Below are 16507 nucleotides of genomic sequence, written 5' to 3' on the forward strand. Positions count from 1 at the left end.
AAAGACAGCAGCCTACCACTGGTGATAATATCTCAATGTGTGCATTTGTGTTTATAACAAAATGAAACAACTAAGGAAACTGTACATGATGATGTGCTTTACAGGTTCTAACTATACTGGTATTGAAGAAAAAAAATGGACGCAGTATTTTAATATAATGCTCTTACCTTCAGAGATGTATTTTGATGTGCATTATGACTTAACATCATCGCGTCACCCTTGGTATACGTCGGGCTTTATGGTACTCTGACAGAATATACACGTATATAAATATGTGTATGCACACATGCACATATTTATATGTGAAAACAAGAAAAAAAAGTATGAACTCAGTTCATTTCAACCGTGTGCACATTCAGTATGTACAGTAGATGCCGCCATCATCACCCGACAGGTTGCAGGCGAGGGCTCGGAGGGTCGCACGGGGGGGAGCCAGGCCACGTCACTTCATAATCTATGTACAGCTCCGAAGTATTAAACCGTTAAACATTTCAGTGGAGTAGAACTATTTCACACGCCACAGCTGTGCCGAAAAGACGTGCATTCAGTGCAGACCCCATACCACACCTGTCTGTCTGTGTATCTAAAAATGTAGCCTCTTTTCTCTCTCTCTCTCTCTCTCTTTCTCTCTCTCTCTACCGTGCTACGCGACAAGGCCCTGCGCAGGGCGTCGGTTAAAGTACTGGTCATATCAAAAGGAGACATATTTAAGTATTAGAGCATTGAAAAAAAGAAAAAAAAAAAAAAAGAAGTGCAAAAACACCACAGCAAACTTTCTCTTTTATGAAGCTCATTATTTAATGGTGTATATAAGTATTTGATGCTGTTTAAATGTAAGATGTGATGTACTAATATAATTGTGTATAGTATTTCCTAGAGATGTTTATTTTCTATAAAATGGAATATGTTATTGCTTATAAAATGTTATTAAAAGAATCCACTGATGAAAAAAAAAAAAAGAAAAAAAAAGAGGACCTTTTTTGGGAATGTCACTTGTCTTAAGTGGGAGCATGCAGTTTTATTGATTTTCATGTCTTATTTGTTTGGAACTGATGACACGGCATCATTTGTTTGAACTGTTTTTTGTAACGCCAATGTTAAATATACCAGCACCTTTCAATGCTGCTATGACCAACGGCTTGCTCTTTTATTTTGTCTTCGCCGAACCCGCACCAACACGAACACACCGGAGACACGATTCGGGTATGGCTAAACTTTGATCCCGCGCAGAGCGGAAAAGCGTGCACCATGATAACACAGTTTAAAAAAAAGCCTAATTTTAGCGTATGATTTAATCTGCATTTATGACATTTTATGGAAACTTATCACCGATAACAAGATTCCTTATCAGCCTTAGGGTTAGGAAGTTCAAATTACTAATGCTATGTTTTTTTTTGGTTGGCTAACCTTTTTCACTACTACTCGCAAAGTTTCGAGTTTACTGGGAGCCTAAACAAATTCCGATCGTATCGACCAGCGACCAACTACAGAAAGTTCAAAACACTACCGCCTTCTTTACAAAATGTTTTAATATTTACAAGATAAAAGAATGAACCTGAAGAACAAGGAAGTTAAAAGAAAAAAACAAAACAAACAACACATTTAGACACGGTTGCATCACAGTCATCTTGATTCCCATGTCCTTTCAGTCTTTCACATTAGTGACACAATATAAAAACATACTGGTCCTGGGACAAAAACACATGCCGAAGTTGTTGTTTTGTGGGGGGGTTTTTTCAGCTTTTTACATGCCTATGAAGAGTCGAGAAACGGTGCTTCTCCAGGGAGATGAGACATGAAAAATGACTGGAAGAGCAAATATTTAAGTTTCGAGCTACGATAAAGCCTCAGTAGATTGAATGCGGGCCAAGCCCGGTGTTACCAGACTCGATTCTTATCAGAACGACTCGATTCTTATCAGAATGAGTCTGGTAACGCGCAATTTGGGAAACTGAGGGCTTTTCTCAGCGTGCGTTTATCTGGACTTCGTCAGAAACGTCATCAGCTGCTGCCTAAGCAATGTTCCGAATCAAAATACCTCACCAGATACGGTCCGGACGCCCAGTCATGTTCTTGCGCCATTCGTTTTACGAAGATGCATCTGGAAGTAACCAGGTACCATGCAACGTATTATGTGGGCACCATCACGTGCGCTGCTGTTTCAGTTACTGAATGACCATGGCTGAACTACCAAGAACGCAAGTCTGAAAATCAACCCCCAAGACTCCCAACTTGAGCAACTCCTGCCCAACTCGCCCCACCCGCAAAACATTCGTAGCGAGGGGAAGTTTCCGGCAGGCTCCCAGGCGAATGCGGGCCCTCTTTGGAAAAAGTCATTACGAAATTGTCCGCGTGATTTACGCAACCTACGGCACAAGTGCCAAAGGTCCGTGTCATAGTTTGAGTTGTCGGTGTAAGAGAATCAGACGGTGCCAAGTACTTTTGATATCGCAGTTGCGTACGTGAGCAACGGGGCAAAGGGTCGACGGAATCAGGCGACGCGGCGCAAAGGTCACCTCGACACCCGTCTCCGCTTGCCAATACAGTACGATGACTACGCCATTTGGTTCTGGTCTAAAATGAACCAAACGAAACAGGATTAAGGAAGGAAAATAAGCATTTATCACTCTGTTTATGCAAAATACTGCTTCTTACAGATTATAAATACAGTTTAAAATATGTACACGGCAAAAAACACAACCTAAACCTTTCTCGACTGGTGAAAATAACCTCGTAAAGCCTTATTATTACTTATTTCACTGAAGTCAGCCTCGCTGGGCTAGTGCAGGTAGAGACGAAGGGCTTGGGCAAGTCGGGCACCTCACTCCAGACCATCACCGGTGAGCGCAAATAAAATAAAACTGGACTGAATCTGAGCAACCTGTGGAGTGTCTCCCCACTTTGCAAGCTCGCGGTCAGACCAATCCGAATTTGGTTTGGTTTGCGTCAAGAACGAAGTTACACCTCGCTCTGCGCACTTTGCAGCCTTGTAGAAGACGCTTCTAGACTGAGGGGGGGGTGGTTGCTACACTGAGCTTGTTCATGCTTCTCACATACGCACCTCAAGTTCATGATGGCTCCTCTCTGTGGTCAAACCGTGGCACTGCAACGCATTTTTTTAGGGGATTCAGCTTGGCAAGAGAAACAAAGGATTCCCGTATTCTGATAATTAGAGAGCGAACTCTACAAGTGCCTTCTGATGTGGGGTTGGGGAGGTGAGAGGGGCGAGTCATGGTTAACTTAACCTGGTTTGATATGAATCTGTACATTTTAATAAATCTGTTCCGAGAGCTTCACTCCAAAATTAGACCGTACAGTCCACGTTTACAGAAGCGTTTTTCTTTTCCGTCCGCCTGTGTTTTTGTGTGTGTGTGAGAAATGTTTCTATGTACAGTGTCCATGCTTCTCTCTCTCTCTCTCGACCCCTCCCGCCCCTCCCTTTCGCTTTAGCTGTTGGTGACGGTGGTGCCGCTGCCCAGTTTTATAATCATTTGCTGGCAGTCGTGGAGGGTCCTCTTGTCTCCCAGCTTCTCCAGGGTGCGCGCCGCGTCTGCCAGCATGCCGACCCTTTGGCCCGGAGCCGACAGGAAGGAGGGTGGAAGGTAGCGGCAGGCCAGCATCACGGCTTCTGCCTGCTCCCGCTGGCCGGGCCTCGTCTCGCACTCCTCTGCACGCAGAGAGGGAAGAAAGAAAAGAAAAAAAGTATTTCGTTACGCCGGTATTCGGCTTTTTGATTTCATCAGGCCACCGACGGCCAATCAGACTGCAGCGACTTCTTGTGTAGGTATCGGTGTGATTTAATGAACAAACGGGCAAGATAGATGAGAAGCTGATTAGAAGCACTGATTGCTGTAATTCACTGCCTCTCAGCCCCCTCTCGGAGAGCATCTCATCAAATGCAAGAGAAAAATAAAAATCATCGAATTTGTTTAATCATATGATGGATGACAGAATGTTACAGCTCAACTAAGACCCTTCAACCATGGAAGATTTTCTCTGTGTGTCCCTCTAACCCTAACAATAATACTACATTTCAAATTTAAAATATCATCATGAGAAACAATAAATCAAAGCAGCAGACTAGTGATTAGATGAAACAGTGTGTCCACACGCACCTGTCTTGGCTCCGGGTGTCGCCCTGCGCCGCAACGAACGGTCCAGAAGCTGATGCGTGCGCGTGGGACTCGCCCCCGCCATGAGCCGGGCCGTGGCTTCGTGAAGGAACAACTGGAAAGGGACGGAGGGGCGAGAGATGAGAGGCGAGGAGGAGGAATGATGACTGACACATAATGTTCTGCTCAGACTTTGAAGCCTTGTGGACAACGCTGCTAAACATTTTCTTCTGCTCATTCACACAGACGTCATGTTTTGTCTAGGTGTTTAGTTGCGTGCTGGACCGAGAGAAAATGAGTTTAGAGCACAACAAAATTAAAATTTGATTGTATGTCAACAAACCGAACTGCTGACTCATTAAGTAGGTGATGGGTTTCAAAAGAAAAATTGCTTTTCTGATTAAAATCAATCTTCATTTGAAAGACCTGATATTGATTCAACAAATCCTTCAAAAATTGTTTTTTTTTTTAAATGTATGTAACAAGGTAAGTCAAGCACATTAATTAGGTGGAAACCTCTTTCGTGTTTCGAAACCGAAATATCTCTAAATAAAATGATATTTATTTGAATCAAGTCGGGACCGCGTGAACCCGAACCGAATCTACGCGGTGGCCGTCGCCGCTCCGCTGTACGTACTCTTCTCATTGCAGGTCTGAAGCTGTGCGCCAGCTTGCGCAGGGAGCTGAGGTCTTGCTGAAAGCCCTGGAGCTCCGGCGGGGAGGCCTGGTGGACGCCGGCGGGGCCGCTGGTGCCCGCCGAACCCGTCCCCGAAGGACTGGCCCCTTGCTGCTGCAGACGCCAGACGTTGGTCCTCATGACCAGCAGGAGATCACACAACAGCAACTGGACGACCTGCCCGGAGAAAGGATCAGAATTAGGACTGAAATACCAGAAATGTCACTTTTGTGTTTGAAATACAAAGGGAGAAAAAACGAAAACAATGATTTGGGAAGAATCTGTTGGCTGTTAATAAATACGCTTGTACTTACAGTATGTTATCCTGAACAGAACCCTTTGATAAGTCAAAACTTCTTCAAACACTTCTTCGTAAGGTGCACAAGTGACAATAAATGTATAAATATAACAGCCTGAGAGAGCTGTTGATTCAACTGTGGTTTGTAGCACCATTGAATTGCATTGTACCAACACATTTGAGTCAGTGAGCTAGGCTAAAGCTACGTATTTCAAAATTATCATACAGTTGAATTACCACCTTTCTTAAGCCGTTTCAATGCAAACTCATGAAGCAGAGATTTAGCGCAGGACTGTTAAACTAGAATGCATTTCAATAGCGCACCTAATGAAGTGGGAAGTGAGTGTCAAGTCCAGAAATAAACAAAACAATAACATCTCAAAGCTGGTGGTAATTAGTCACTCCTCCAGCGTGCGTTCTGCCGTGAGCGGCCCAGCTCTGTGTTGCACTGCAGATACATTGCACTCCGTTGAGACACACATGCAATGCAACTACAATGCACCGCAGCTCTGGCCATAGACGTGCACACACTGCGAGCTACCTGTCCACGAGCACCACCATCTGCCGAGAGCCAGAGGGTAGGACGCTGCAGCACCGCAGAGTGGTTCAGCTGCGGGGGATTCGCCGTCTGCCGAGGCGCATTTATGCATGTACTCCAGCGATGATGTGTACGTGTGGGTAATTCCTGGTATTCCTTGGTGTTTATTTATTTTTAATATGCAGATGGAGTAGCCTTCGCAAAGTTTCCCCTCAGAGGAATAATAAACATCAACCCGACTTGCGCTGTTGTGCGTGCGTACCTTGTCTAAACTGGAGCTGTGGCAGTGTGGTCCTAGGTTGAGGCTGTCTCGGAGCAGGGCACTGGCCTTGTCACTGTAGCTCAGACTCAGCTGGCAGTTCTCTGGCTTGGACAGCAGGGCCCGCACTGCCCTGAAGGTGTTCAGGCACGCTTTCGGCAGAAGACTCCTGATGTAACGAGAGGTAAAACAGACACGGGACACAGGTGAGGGTGGTGGAAAGGTGCAAGCGTGCCCTCAGCTCGGGGGGCTGTCGTTACGCAACGCACTCTTGACCTGGCTGCGGGAGTTCCGGCGCGCATATTTCTCACTTACTCTGCGTTCTGCAGACTGCGGGGCAGGTGCTCAACGGTCGGATACAACCTCTCCGCCGCAGCGTCGTCCCCTTGGAGCCAGTTGATGATTACTACGGCAACCGAGGACCACCATTTGGAGTGAGGGTCACAGCCTGGAGATTGTAGAGAAAAACAGTCAAAAGGCGAGACAGCCCCAGACGGTCAAACATGCAAATAATGCCGCCTGTCTGCACACGCAGGCAGACAGCCGCTATGTGAATTTTGACCTCTGAACCAATCCGTTTGTCCCCTCTGGCACAGACACAACACGAGCCGAGAAACAAAATCAGCTAAATCAGGAAATCAAGCTTCCTTGTAAGAGAAGACTATTTCATTTAACATTGGGAAACACACACACACACACACACACACACACACACACCCACACACACACACACACACACACACACCAGCACCATCGCATGAGCAACCCGAGGCCCTGCCAAGAAACGTCTCCTATTAAAATCCCCGCAGTCTCCCTTCCTCCTCTCAAGGTGATCACCAATCTGACAGAGCTGAAGATAGATGAAGCAATCTCGCGGATGCCTCGGGTTTACCTGGCCCTCCTTTGCTCAGATCAGTGATCAGTGAGGACGAAGTAAAGCAGTGGGAGGATGGAAGCGAAGTGTCTAGTCAGCCTCAGTAGCAAAAATGTACTTTGTCTCGCAGCTTTTTATTTTGCAAGCTCTTTAGGAAAACCATTTAGGACGGGTGCTATACAATCAAACGCAATTCTCTCTGGAAACATAAGTAGTACTAAAGCAAGGAGGGAAAATATAGTGTTGCTGTACTTGCTAAGCAAAGTACTTTCAGCCAGGTAATGGAGGTTTTGAGCACTGATGAAAAATCGAAAGTTACATGCAATAATTCCACAATTTTCTAGGTAAAACCGCCGTGCATGGTGGGTGTCCATCTTCTCACACATGGAACAGAGAAATGAATGGGCTGTAAATAGAAAGGACAGCTGTTATAGTGACCTACCAGTCACAGTCGCCATGTTGGAGCCAATAGCAAAGGACTGGGATGTGGCACCAGCTGCATCGGATGCACTGATCAACAGCTGGAGGTACTCCAGGGCGTCAGCATACTCCCTGAGGACAGATGCATAGCGAATTATTGTTTTTTTCTGTCACATGAACACATACTGGTGACTTTAGAATCATTATCAAAAGCTTTTGTTTTATAGTTTGTATCATAGGCAATCTAAGCAGACGTAAGTCCTAAGTGTGTCTGGTTTTCTCACCCTTCGCCCTGGCTAGGACTTTTCTCTCCATGAGGCTGTGCCACACAGTACAGAGCCTTTTCCAGGAGGTGCTCTCTAAATGCCTGAGTCACCTGGGCCAGAGGATCCACTGTAAGAGTACCAAAAAAAAAAAAATCTTTTAATTTGACAAATGCCAAGAATCCAAAGCGTCAATAAGGCATTACAAAATAACGGTGAACACTGACCAGTGTTGCCGGCCTGGCTGTAAATGCTTTCTTTAGGGGTGCTGCGAATAGCCCAGTCCCCGTCCACGAAGAAGCGGTGACCCAGCGGATGACAAAGCCACTGCATAGCAGGAGGTACGCTGCCGCTGGACGACAGGCATGCTTGACGGGCGCTGCTCAGGAACACGCGCTATAAGGAGTAAAAAAATGAGTTGAATGACAAAAAAAAACAGCAGGACCATGTGTAAGTACTTCATTCAAACAAATGACTGAGCGAGATGCTTGTGCAAAATAAAAGGGGACTTACAGAGGTGAAATGCAGGATCCTTGGTAGGCTGGCTTTGACCCGAAGAGCTGCGGAGACATAGACCTCGGCCAGACTGGCTACAGGCAGACATGAGCCAGCGCACTCTGCCAGGTTCACTGCACTGAGGGCCATGTGTACTGCTGACAGGTGGCTGCCATTCAGCTTACCTGCAGAACACAGAATAATAATATTCATTTTAAAAGAGAAAAGTGCTGCAATGAACTTAAGGTAGCAAGTTACACCAACTTACTTATCCCATCATATCACCGCTGCAGAAAGTTAAATCCATATACATTTTAATTTAAAAAGCCAGTTAAATCACCAGCGGGGAAATAAAACCTCCACCTTAATGGAAACAAATTAAACTCTAAATGACGCCAGAAGTCTGCATTTTTTCTCAAAATCAGCCTAAACTATGTATTGGCACTAAATCAATTTAAGCCGAGTTACTATTTAATGACTGATAACTTCAATACGCCACCCTGGAGTGTTCAGTCGACCACACACACACCGATTTAATCTAAAAAACTAAATTCCTCCCTCGGGCCGACCTGTCATGTGCAGCTGGTGGAGACGGTGGTAAACCAGGGCCGCGTCTCGGCTGCTTTTGCAGGCGTCCTCCTGCAGGGGGCGATCAGACCGCAGTCCCCCGGCCCTGGCAGCCAGCCAGCGGCCCACCCAGAGGCGCTGGAGGCAGAATCTCAACAGGGACCAGAGCGCAGCGCAGGCCAGGTCCAGCTGGGAGGTGGGTAAGGGGCGGCCGAGAGCCTTCAGACAGGTCCACAGGTTGTGGCTGGCCTGGGCAAAATCTCCCTGCTCAGCGTAAAGGGAGATCAAGAGAAAGAGAAAAGGTGACGATAAATCAGATGATGGGACAGGAAAACCAAACAAGTTAAGAAAGAAAAAAAGATCATACCCTAGCTAGGTCCAGATCAGCCTGTTTGCGGTGCCTCCAGAACAAGACAGATGATCCCGAGTGTGGTCTGGTTACAGGCTCGCCATAAACCAGGAGTCGAATCAGAACCCCCGATACCAGGATACCGTTCATCAGCCACACCAGAATGGTTGGAAGCATCCAGTCCATCCAGCCCCATGAGTCAGCTACGAACAACACACACACGGTCACATGAAACTGGAGATTTAGATAACCTACTGACAGCAGCAGCAACCTCCTGTCTCCCTACCGGCTTTTATCCGAAGCGTACCTGCAATATCCACTCCCAGCATGTTTCGGCCTGCGTGATGAGCGGCGGTGCCTCCGGCGCCTTCAGCTGAGCTGCTGCCGGATGAGCAGAGCAGAGCTGCCAAGGGGTTCAGGGAGAGGAAGAGGAAGGTGAACGCGCACAGTGCCATGCGGGAACGATCCAACATGCCGCCGGCGCAGCCGCCCGCTACCGACTGGTCCAACATGCCTGCGCTTGGCTGTCGCAAAGAGGAGAGTTCAGAAAGAGGCATGTGTTTAAAAATATATAAAGAACATTCAGTACTCATTCCTCTGACACAGGTATCATCAAAGTGAGCAGCTACTAGGTTTCAACATGCCAACCTCCACCTTCAAGTCTACACTTCAGGTGAGAGATGCATTACCTTGGTGTCCTCCACCATTGGACTGTCCGGCTCCGAGTCGCTGCTACAGTGCGAGAAAGACGTCGGGGAGCCCACATCAGACGCCGGCGGGGTGGGCAGCTCGTTCTTCACATCCGCCTGTCCGTCAACCTCCATGGCAACCAGGTCCTTGAGGGACTCTGAGGGGAAAAAAAAAAAAGAGGAAAAGAACGACTGAGCGAGCTGTTGGAGGGTCAAGTCAGTCAGCGGCTATCGACAAATCTCATCACGAGAGAGTTGGGGGAATAGAGACAGAAGAAGGGTTTTAAGCGCGTACTGTTTTTCTGGGCTGCCATTTTAAAAGCCATGTTCTCCTGTTTGAGCTTCTGGTTGGTCTGCTGCAGGTAACGGATGTAGTCGATGGCTTTTCTCAGGACTGCAGACTTGTTGAGCTAAAAAAAAGGAACAAGATTGGATGAAAACAAATGCTTTGTAATTTGTATTAGACTCAAATTACAAAAACCTGACAAAAACAGGCCGTAGTTCAGAATAGATTATTATTAAACTGTGCTGTTTAATAAGCTCCGTCTTACCTTGGCTTCAGTGCCAGCCACCAGGTCTTTGAGCTCCACAATTTTATCATTGATGGAGGAGCGGTAGCGCTTCTCAATGGCATTGTGGGCTGTGCGCTTCTCGCCCTTGGGCGGCTGGCCCGATGGCTTACCGCTGATGGCGATGCGGTTGATAGGCAGCTTTTCAGTGTCCACCATGACGGGCACTGTGGTCAGGATAGTGCCTCCGCCCATAAAGGCCTGAGGAGGTAAACAAGGCGGTTACATCTCAAGTGTCGCCTCGGCGGTGTATCGTACGGCCTCTGGGTTTAAGTTTAGGTACCTGCAGTGAAGTGCTCTGTACTGGGGTGGTGCTGGCCAGGGTTGTGGAAGAGGACATAGTGGTGACAATACAAGGGTCATGCTTTAGAGTGGTCAGCAGCAGAGACTCGGCCTTGATGAACTGCGGCTGAAGCAGCACCTGAGGAAGACACCAGAATCAGCACGCCAAATAGTCACAAACACAAACAAGGACTCGGCTACTGGCCTAAGAGACTTACGGGCACTTGCTGGACGTGGGGTGCGATGGTTTGAACAGGGGGGCTCATTGACGTGGCCAAGAGAGGCGAGGCGGTGGTCAGCTGTTGGAGCTGAGCCTGGATGGTCACCGGCTGAACACAGGGAGGCGAGGACGTCAGGCTCGCGGCAGGCGCGGCCACACTGCTGGGAGCGGCGGCTGGAAAACAAGAGATGCCACAAAGATTTATTCAGCTGTCAATAAAACACGTGTAATGATATGAAACACGCACGAAGACGACTCAGTTCTGTGCCCGAGTGTCCGAGTATATGTTGCTGTTTGTGCATTTAACCTAGCTATAGCCGGTCAACACGTGTTGAGCACATCTGGTGGTAGTAGAGGGCACAATAAAAAAAAATTAATTAAAAAAATTAAACCTGGGGAGGAGTTTGCAGGTTAAGGTGCTTTGCAACCAACACATTTCTTCCCATCAGTCCTTGGATTTGAACTTGTGACCCTTAGTTAGCACCTAACTTCCCAACATCTAGGCGACGGATGTGAGCTTTTTGTGTTTTGCCTCGTCTTGTGAGCATGCTATTTATAACAATTGTTTAAACACTAACAATGATTGCACCAGCATTTACACACACACAGTCCGATTTGGTATCGACCTTGTTCGTGGGTTTGTAGGTGAACGGTCATCTCGTAAGAAGCGCGTGATAACAACGTTCAGTGAGTCATGCCGCACTTCTTATCTCCTCCAACTAGTCATTGCATTAGTGTGTCTGTGCCAGGCCCCGAGGCATTTTTTTTTAAGGTGCTGATGGAAACGTAAGGAAGGAGGAACGCACAGCTGCGCACACTAACTTTCACGTTTCGTTGAAAATGTCCAGAGGGCATGGAAGCCTCTCGTCGCAGAATGTACACAACAAACATGGACGTTTGCATTTGTAATGAACGGTGCGCATTCACCGCCGCGTGTGCATATACAAGAGGTGCTGCTCAGACAAAGCATTTTCGGTCACTTAATAGACGTAGGCTGCTGAGCAAAGTCTATTAGATTACGACTTTACGATGAATAATCTAGTGTCATAGATTGATAAATCCAATACACGTGAAGAGCCACCTTACTGGGAACTACGGTTTACAATTCTTCGAAAAAGCCAAACTTATGAAGGAAACAAAAATCTGCTTTAAACCTCATTGTTCTTTGTTTTCTAAACCATTTAAAGCTAATAAACTATAAAAACATTGCGCTGAAGATTTCATGAACAATAGGTTTTAAGGTAATTAACTGTAAGTGTAACCCTACACTAATAAACCCCCGTCGCCATTAAAAAGTACTTACCCGTGTAGCTATTCTGGCTGCTGCTGTTGGTCCGGGCCTGAGGCTGTGTCTGCGGCTGGGGATGAGGTGGAGTCTGGGACGCGGGTGAGCTGAAAAGAGCCTGCGGCGTGGAGCTGAACACCGGGTTCGGACCTGGGGAGCCATGAGGCGAGGCAGCCTGGGCCGGGGCGGGCGGGCTAAGGATCGGCGCGGGCTGCTCCACCTGGGGCTGTCTGAGGGTCTGAGCCTGTTGCGGGGAAGCCGGCTGCAGCTGGGCGACTTTGGGTACCTTGGCCAGAGGAGACTGCTGGAAGGTGGGAGGCTGGAAGGCCTTGTCCGGGGTGGTGGCGCTACGGGTGATGGGAGGGCCCAGGAGTGCATCCAGGTGGGGGCTGCTGCTCAGGATGGAAGAGGGAGAGGAAGACGTGGTGGTGGTGGTGGTGGTCGGGGCGGGAGGGACAGTTGGGGTGATGGATTGTGTCAAAACAGGAATCTCTTGGGTTGGAGGAGGCCCGGTGTACGGAGGGGGATCAAAGAGTCCTCCGAACTCCATGTCCTGGTTGTTGATGAGCTGTAGCATGTCTGAAAAGGAAACCAGAAGCAGCATCAGTGTCACTGAGCAGTGAAACATATCCACATTGTGCACTGGTGACACAAGAAATATTTTAACACATTTCATAATCTGAATGACTAACAGAAACTGTGAAACGGACAGGATATACTGACACGTGATGGTAAACACCAGGTAGAGTACCCTTTCTCATGATGAGGAGAAAACTGTGCCAAGTGTTTATAAAAGAGTTGTGAAACTTTATTAGAGTCTTGCACCTCTTGGTTTGGCACGATCATAACAGATATGAAAAAAAAATACATTTACCAAAGTGTCTTTTCCATAAATCTTCATGAAGGTTATGGTATGGTTTGTTTGGAGGCTGTACCAACACATGTTTCTATTATTTTGACACCCCCACTTAATCAGCAGGCTAGGTTAAATAACATTACAACTCTTCTTATGTTGTTTCAACACAAACTGAATATTATTACAGTCATGGAGGGGATTTAGGGCTTTAGAGGTCTGCCTAATGTTTTGGCAAGCGAGTGTATATTCAGGCCCTGGAAAGATTTCACAAAATAATAATTTCACAAGCCTCTAATGTGACCAGATTCAGTTGACTTGGGGAAGCGCAAAATACATAAAAAAATACACTGAGTGTATGTTATGGCTGCAGTGAGAAGCTGCTGCAGCCCGGATTTGTGAACCAGTGTTGTGCATGAGGTGATCGCTCTCGACCAATCAGAGCGCCTCTCGGAGACTTGCTATGCCGATCAGACCAAGACAGGAAAAGAGAGAGGGACTGTCTGTGGCTTCACACACGAGGTTACCATCGAGCAGCGTCACCGGAGGGGTTACTGCCGGTCAGATTTTAGGACGGGCGCAAGCGGCGCGGCACGGCCTCGCGGCGTGCACGGTCGAGTAATGTTTACACAATGCGGGTTATCACAATCGGGTGTTATCATGAAACATGTTTGGCCATTTGAAGAAAATTCCCCCCTACACAAAATGCACAAAATACTGCGCAACACATTCAAGCGGAATCAACCATTTCTTTACATTTAGAGGATTAGTAAAGGATGCAGATGGGGTCGCGCAGGGCGTATTTTGCAACAAATAGATAAAAAAAACAAAAAACATTAAAGTCTACAGTAAAGCCTGCTCTCATATTATAATAATAAATCCCTTATTTAAGGTTTGATTTGACGAAAACTACTTTAAAATTTGCAAATGCGGTCAAATGAGGTACTCTGAACCCAGTAGAGAGGAATGAACTACAGTAACCCCTAACCCCTGTCTGTGGAGCGTGCTGGGGGCGGGGCCCTCTCGCGACCATTTAGCAGCACATTAGCATTTTTAGCTAACCCGCTCCAGTCACAGTTTTGCGGAACAATAAAACGAAAGCAGCGGCTTCTGATAGAGACAAATTCAGAATAAGACTACCAACTATACACGCACAGGCAACTTCTACAGGATACTCGGCTAGCTGAGCACTGTTAACGTTAGCTAGTCTAGCTAACTAACTAACGCTAGCTGATGTAAAATCCTTTACGTTTGGTTGTTGCCAGTGCTGTAAGTTAGCATACATTAGCTTAGTCTAAATACTGGATTTAGAACACAGGGTGAAATGATAAATAAAACACGCACATGATATGCTGGAGTAAATTAATGTTAATTTATGTGTGTGGCAAACGTTACCGGCTTAGCCAACAAGCCAACCGTTGCATATTCTTACCATCAATGTCGCTTAAAAGAGCCGTGTCAATATCGCTGGGGTCATTCAGCGTCAGCGTCGGATCCAGGTTGTCCAACGAAGGATCGTCAAAAGACAGGCTGTTCATCTTTACTCCGGTGTCTGGCTTTCCCTTGTAAGACTTCACTGGCTCGCTCAGAGGACGGGGGGCAAAAAAATAATAATGGGAAAGTTCCTACATTTGACAGACCTCCAGATCCCGAGGTCTGCTGGAAACACACGCAAAAAAAAAAAAAAAAAAAAAAACGAGCTGCAACTTCTTTACCGATGTGTCCGCTAACTGCTAACTGCGTCCTCCTGCCCCCATAATAATCGCCCAGGGGAAAGTTGTCAAACCATGCCAAACACTGAAGCTCATTCAGTACTAACGTGCTTACGGCGGTAGCCGGAGAAACCCATCCAACCGATGATGATTGACAGGTGCGCCAGCCAATCGCTGCCTTCGAACTGGATTCCCACGTCCCTCTTCCTCGGGGTTGTTTTGATTATTTCGCCGAAGATGTGACAAGGAGAGGATCACATTGCCGTGGTTTTATATGAAAATCCACAATGTGACACGGTTATCAATATAACAGACAACTATATAAAATGACTCCAAAATGCCAAATATGGAAAAATATTTTGAAAGTATCACAAAAGGGTCATTAAATCTAATCTCAAAACTATATTTTTAATACTAATGCCAGTGCTGTGTATTTAAGCCCTGCGCAGCCTTTTAAAATATGAAGTGCATATTTCACATAGACGTGACTTTAGTGGGACAAGGCATGCTTGTGTTTATTGTGGGTTTGCCGTGCTCAGCCAATCAGAGCCGCCGGGGGCGTTACCTTCACACGGTCAAGTTAGTTTGACTCAAATAAGCGGCTCCTCCTGTAGAACCAGTGAAATCGGCCAATGGGAAGCCGAGAAGCCGAGTGGGGTGATCTGACGACACATCCCTGGGTCTAGAAATTACATCATGTGTTTAACTCTGGAAGCGATGGTGGCAGCAACGTGGAAATAAACAGGGGCAATGCATGTAACCAAAAATAATAATTAAAAAAAAAAATGTATGCATAATGTAATACATAATAGTAATAATATATACATAGAAAATAATTTCCCCAATAAGATTTAAGATTTAATTGTGTTTTACATTTAACTTCCTACTTACTTTTTCTTACTTAACACTTAAATAATTAATAAAGCAACAAAGTTGAGGGCCTCTTAAAATATTTTCCGGTTGAGTCATCAGCTTCAACACTGTAATGTAAATATGCCGCCATATGAAAACAAAGAGAAAGCCTCACAAAGGCACGTTCTGAAGAAATAGGTCAGTGACCTGGAGTGGCACTGCAAAGTTGTTTTCAGGAAGGGAGTGGAGTGATGCAGAAAATCCTGTTACTGGAGGTGATGGTGTGTTTTTGTGTATGTTACATATTATGTCACAAGTATGACCAGCTGGAACTTGGTGTTCGCGCCTCAGTGTTTTAAATGCGTCTCCGACATGGCTTCGAGATCCGATTACGTTCCGAACAAACGTGGATGTCATTCGGGGGCCCCGGCAGAACTTCGCTGCTGTTTCCAGTGGATCGCTCCATCTGTATCAGAACAGTTTGTGCTTCATGCGTCATGACTTGAAGCCTTGGGGAAATGTAGTTAGTGTAATGTCAGTAGTAAAAAAAAAGTTGTAAAGGCTAACTCAGTCAATGAAAGCATGCACACGTTATATTTATTTATCTCCGTCCTGATATTTATTTTAGAGATCTGCACAAAGATCAGTGTGAGTGTTTTTTCTCAATGAATGAGGCAAAACAGTCAGTTGGCGTGTGTTCTCACTGCTTAAAGACAGGCGTCCTAGACCACCTCCAAATATAGTCTGAGTGATCAGATGTCAAATGTGTCTCAATTCATTCCGTGTGTTTTCACACCTGTACTCAGGAAAACATATTAATGCAGAGTCTAAACAGAGCTCGTGTGTGAAAAGTTTCGATTCGAGTTAGTGAGTTCGAATCAGGTGGAGTGGAGTGGATGAAGGTCCCTCAAACAACCATGTAGGAGAGGGTTAAAGGCTGCTGTGACAATGCAAGATTGAGCCCGGGTTGCATCATGGGCGCCACTGGAATGCAGAAAAGGGGAACTGCCCCACCGCTTGGCTGTAAGATACAAAAACACGAGGAAGCGGCCACACATTGCTAGTGTTTTATTGGGCAGTTACACATGTGCATTAGGTCAAACACGAATCTGACCATCAGTAATGGCAGCAGACGGCACAGCCAAACAGACGTGGAACACCCGGCGACAGAAAAACCAGACCCCCCCCCCCCCT

At 46.5% G+C, this 16507-nt stretch overlaps 1 protein-coding gene across 1 annotated transcript; it reads right to left on the reverse strand.

Moving 5' to 3' along the window:
* Positions 1–1517: 1517 nt before the first annotated feature.
* On the reverse strand, positions 1518–14894 carry srebf1 (sterol regulatory element binding transcription factor 1). The gene is made up of 19 exons (XM_084570153.1): positions 14182–14894; positions 11915–12475; positions 10610–10785; positions 10393–10530; positions 10092–10310; positions 9836–9950; positions 9541–9698; positions 9159–9375; positions 8870–9054; positions 8505–8766; positions 7954–8120; positions 7668–7836; positions 7462–7570; positions 7200–7309; positions 6199–6331; positions 5887–6052; positions 4750–4965; positions 4116–4227; positions 1518–3667 (listed from the first exon to the last, which is right to left on the reverse strand). The coding sequence occupies exons 1-19, from the start codon at positions 14285–14287 to the stop codon at positions 3447–3449; spliced, it is 3540 nt and encodes a 1179-aa protein (XP_084426279.1). The 5' UTR covers positions 14288–14894; the 3' UTR covers positions 1518–3446.
* Between the last annotated feature and the right edge of the window lie 1613 nt (positions 14895–16507).

Source organism: Chelon labrosus, assembly GCF_963514085.1.
Source record: "Chelon labrosus genome assembly, chromosome: 21".
Lineage (NCBI taxonomy): Eukaryota > Metazoa > Chordata > Actinopteri > Mugiliformes > Mugilidae > Chelon > Chelon labrosus.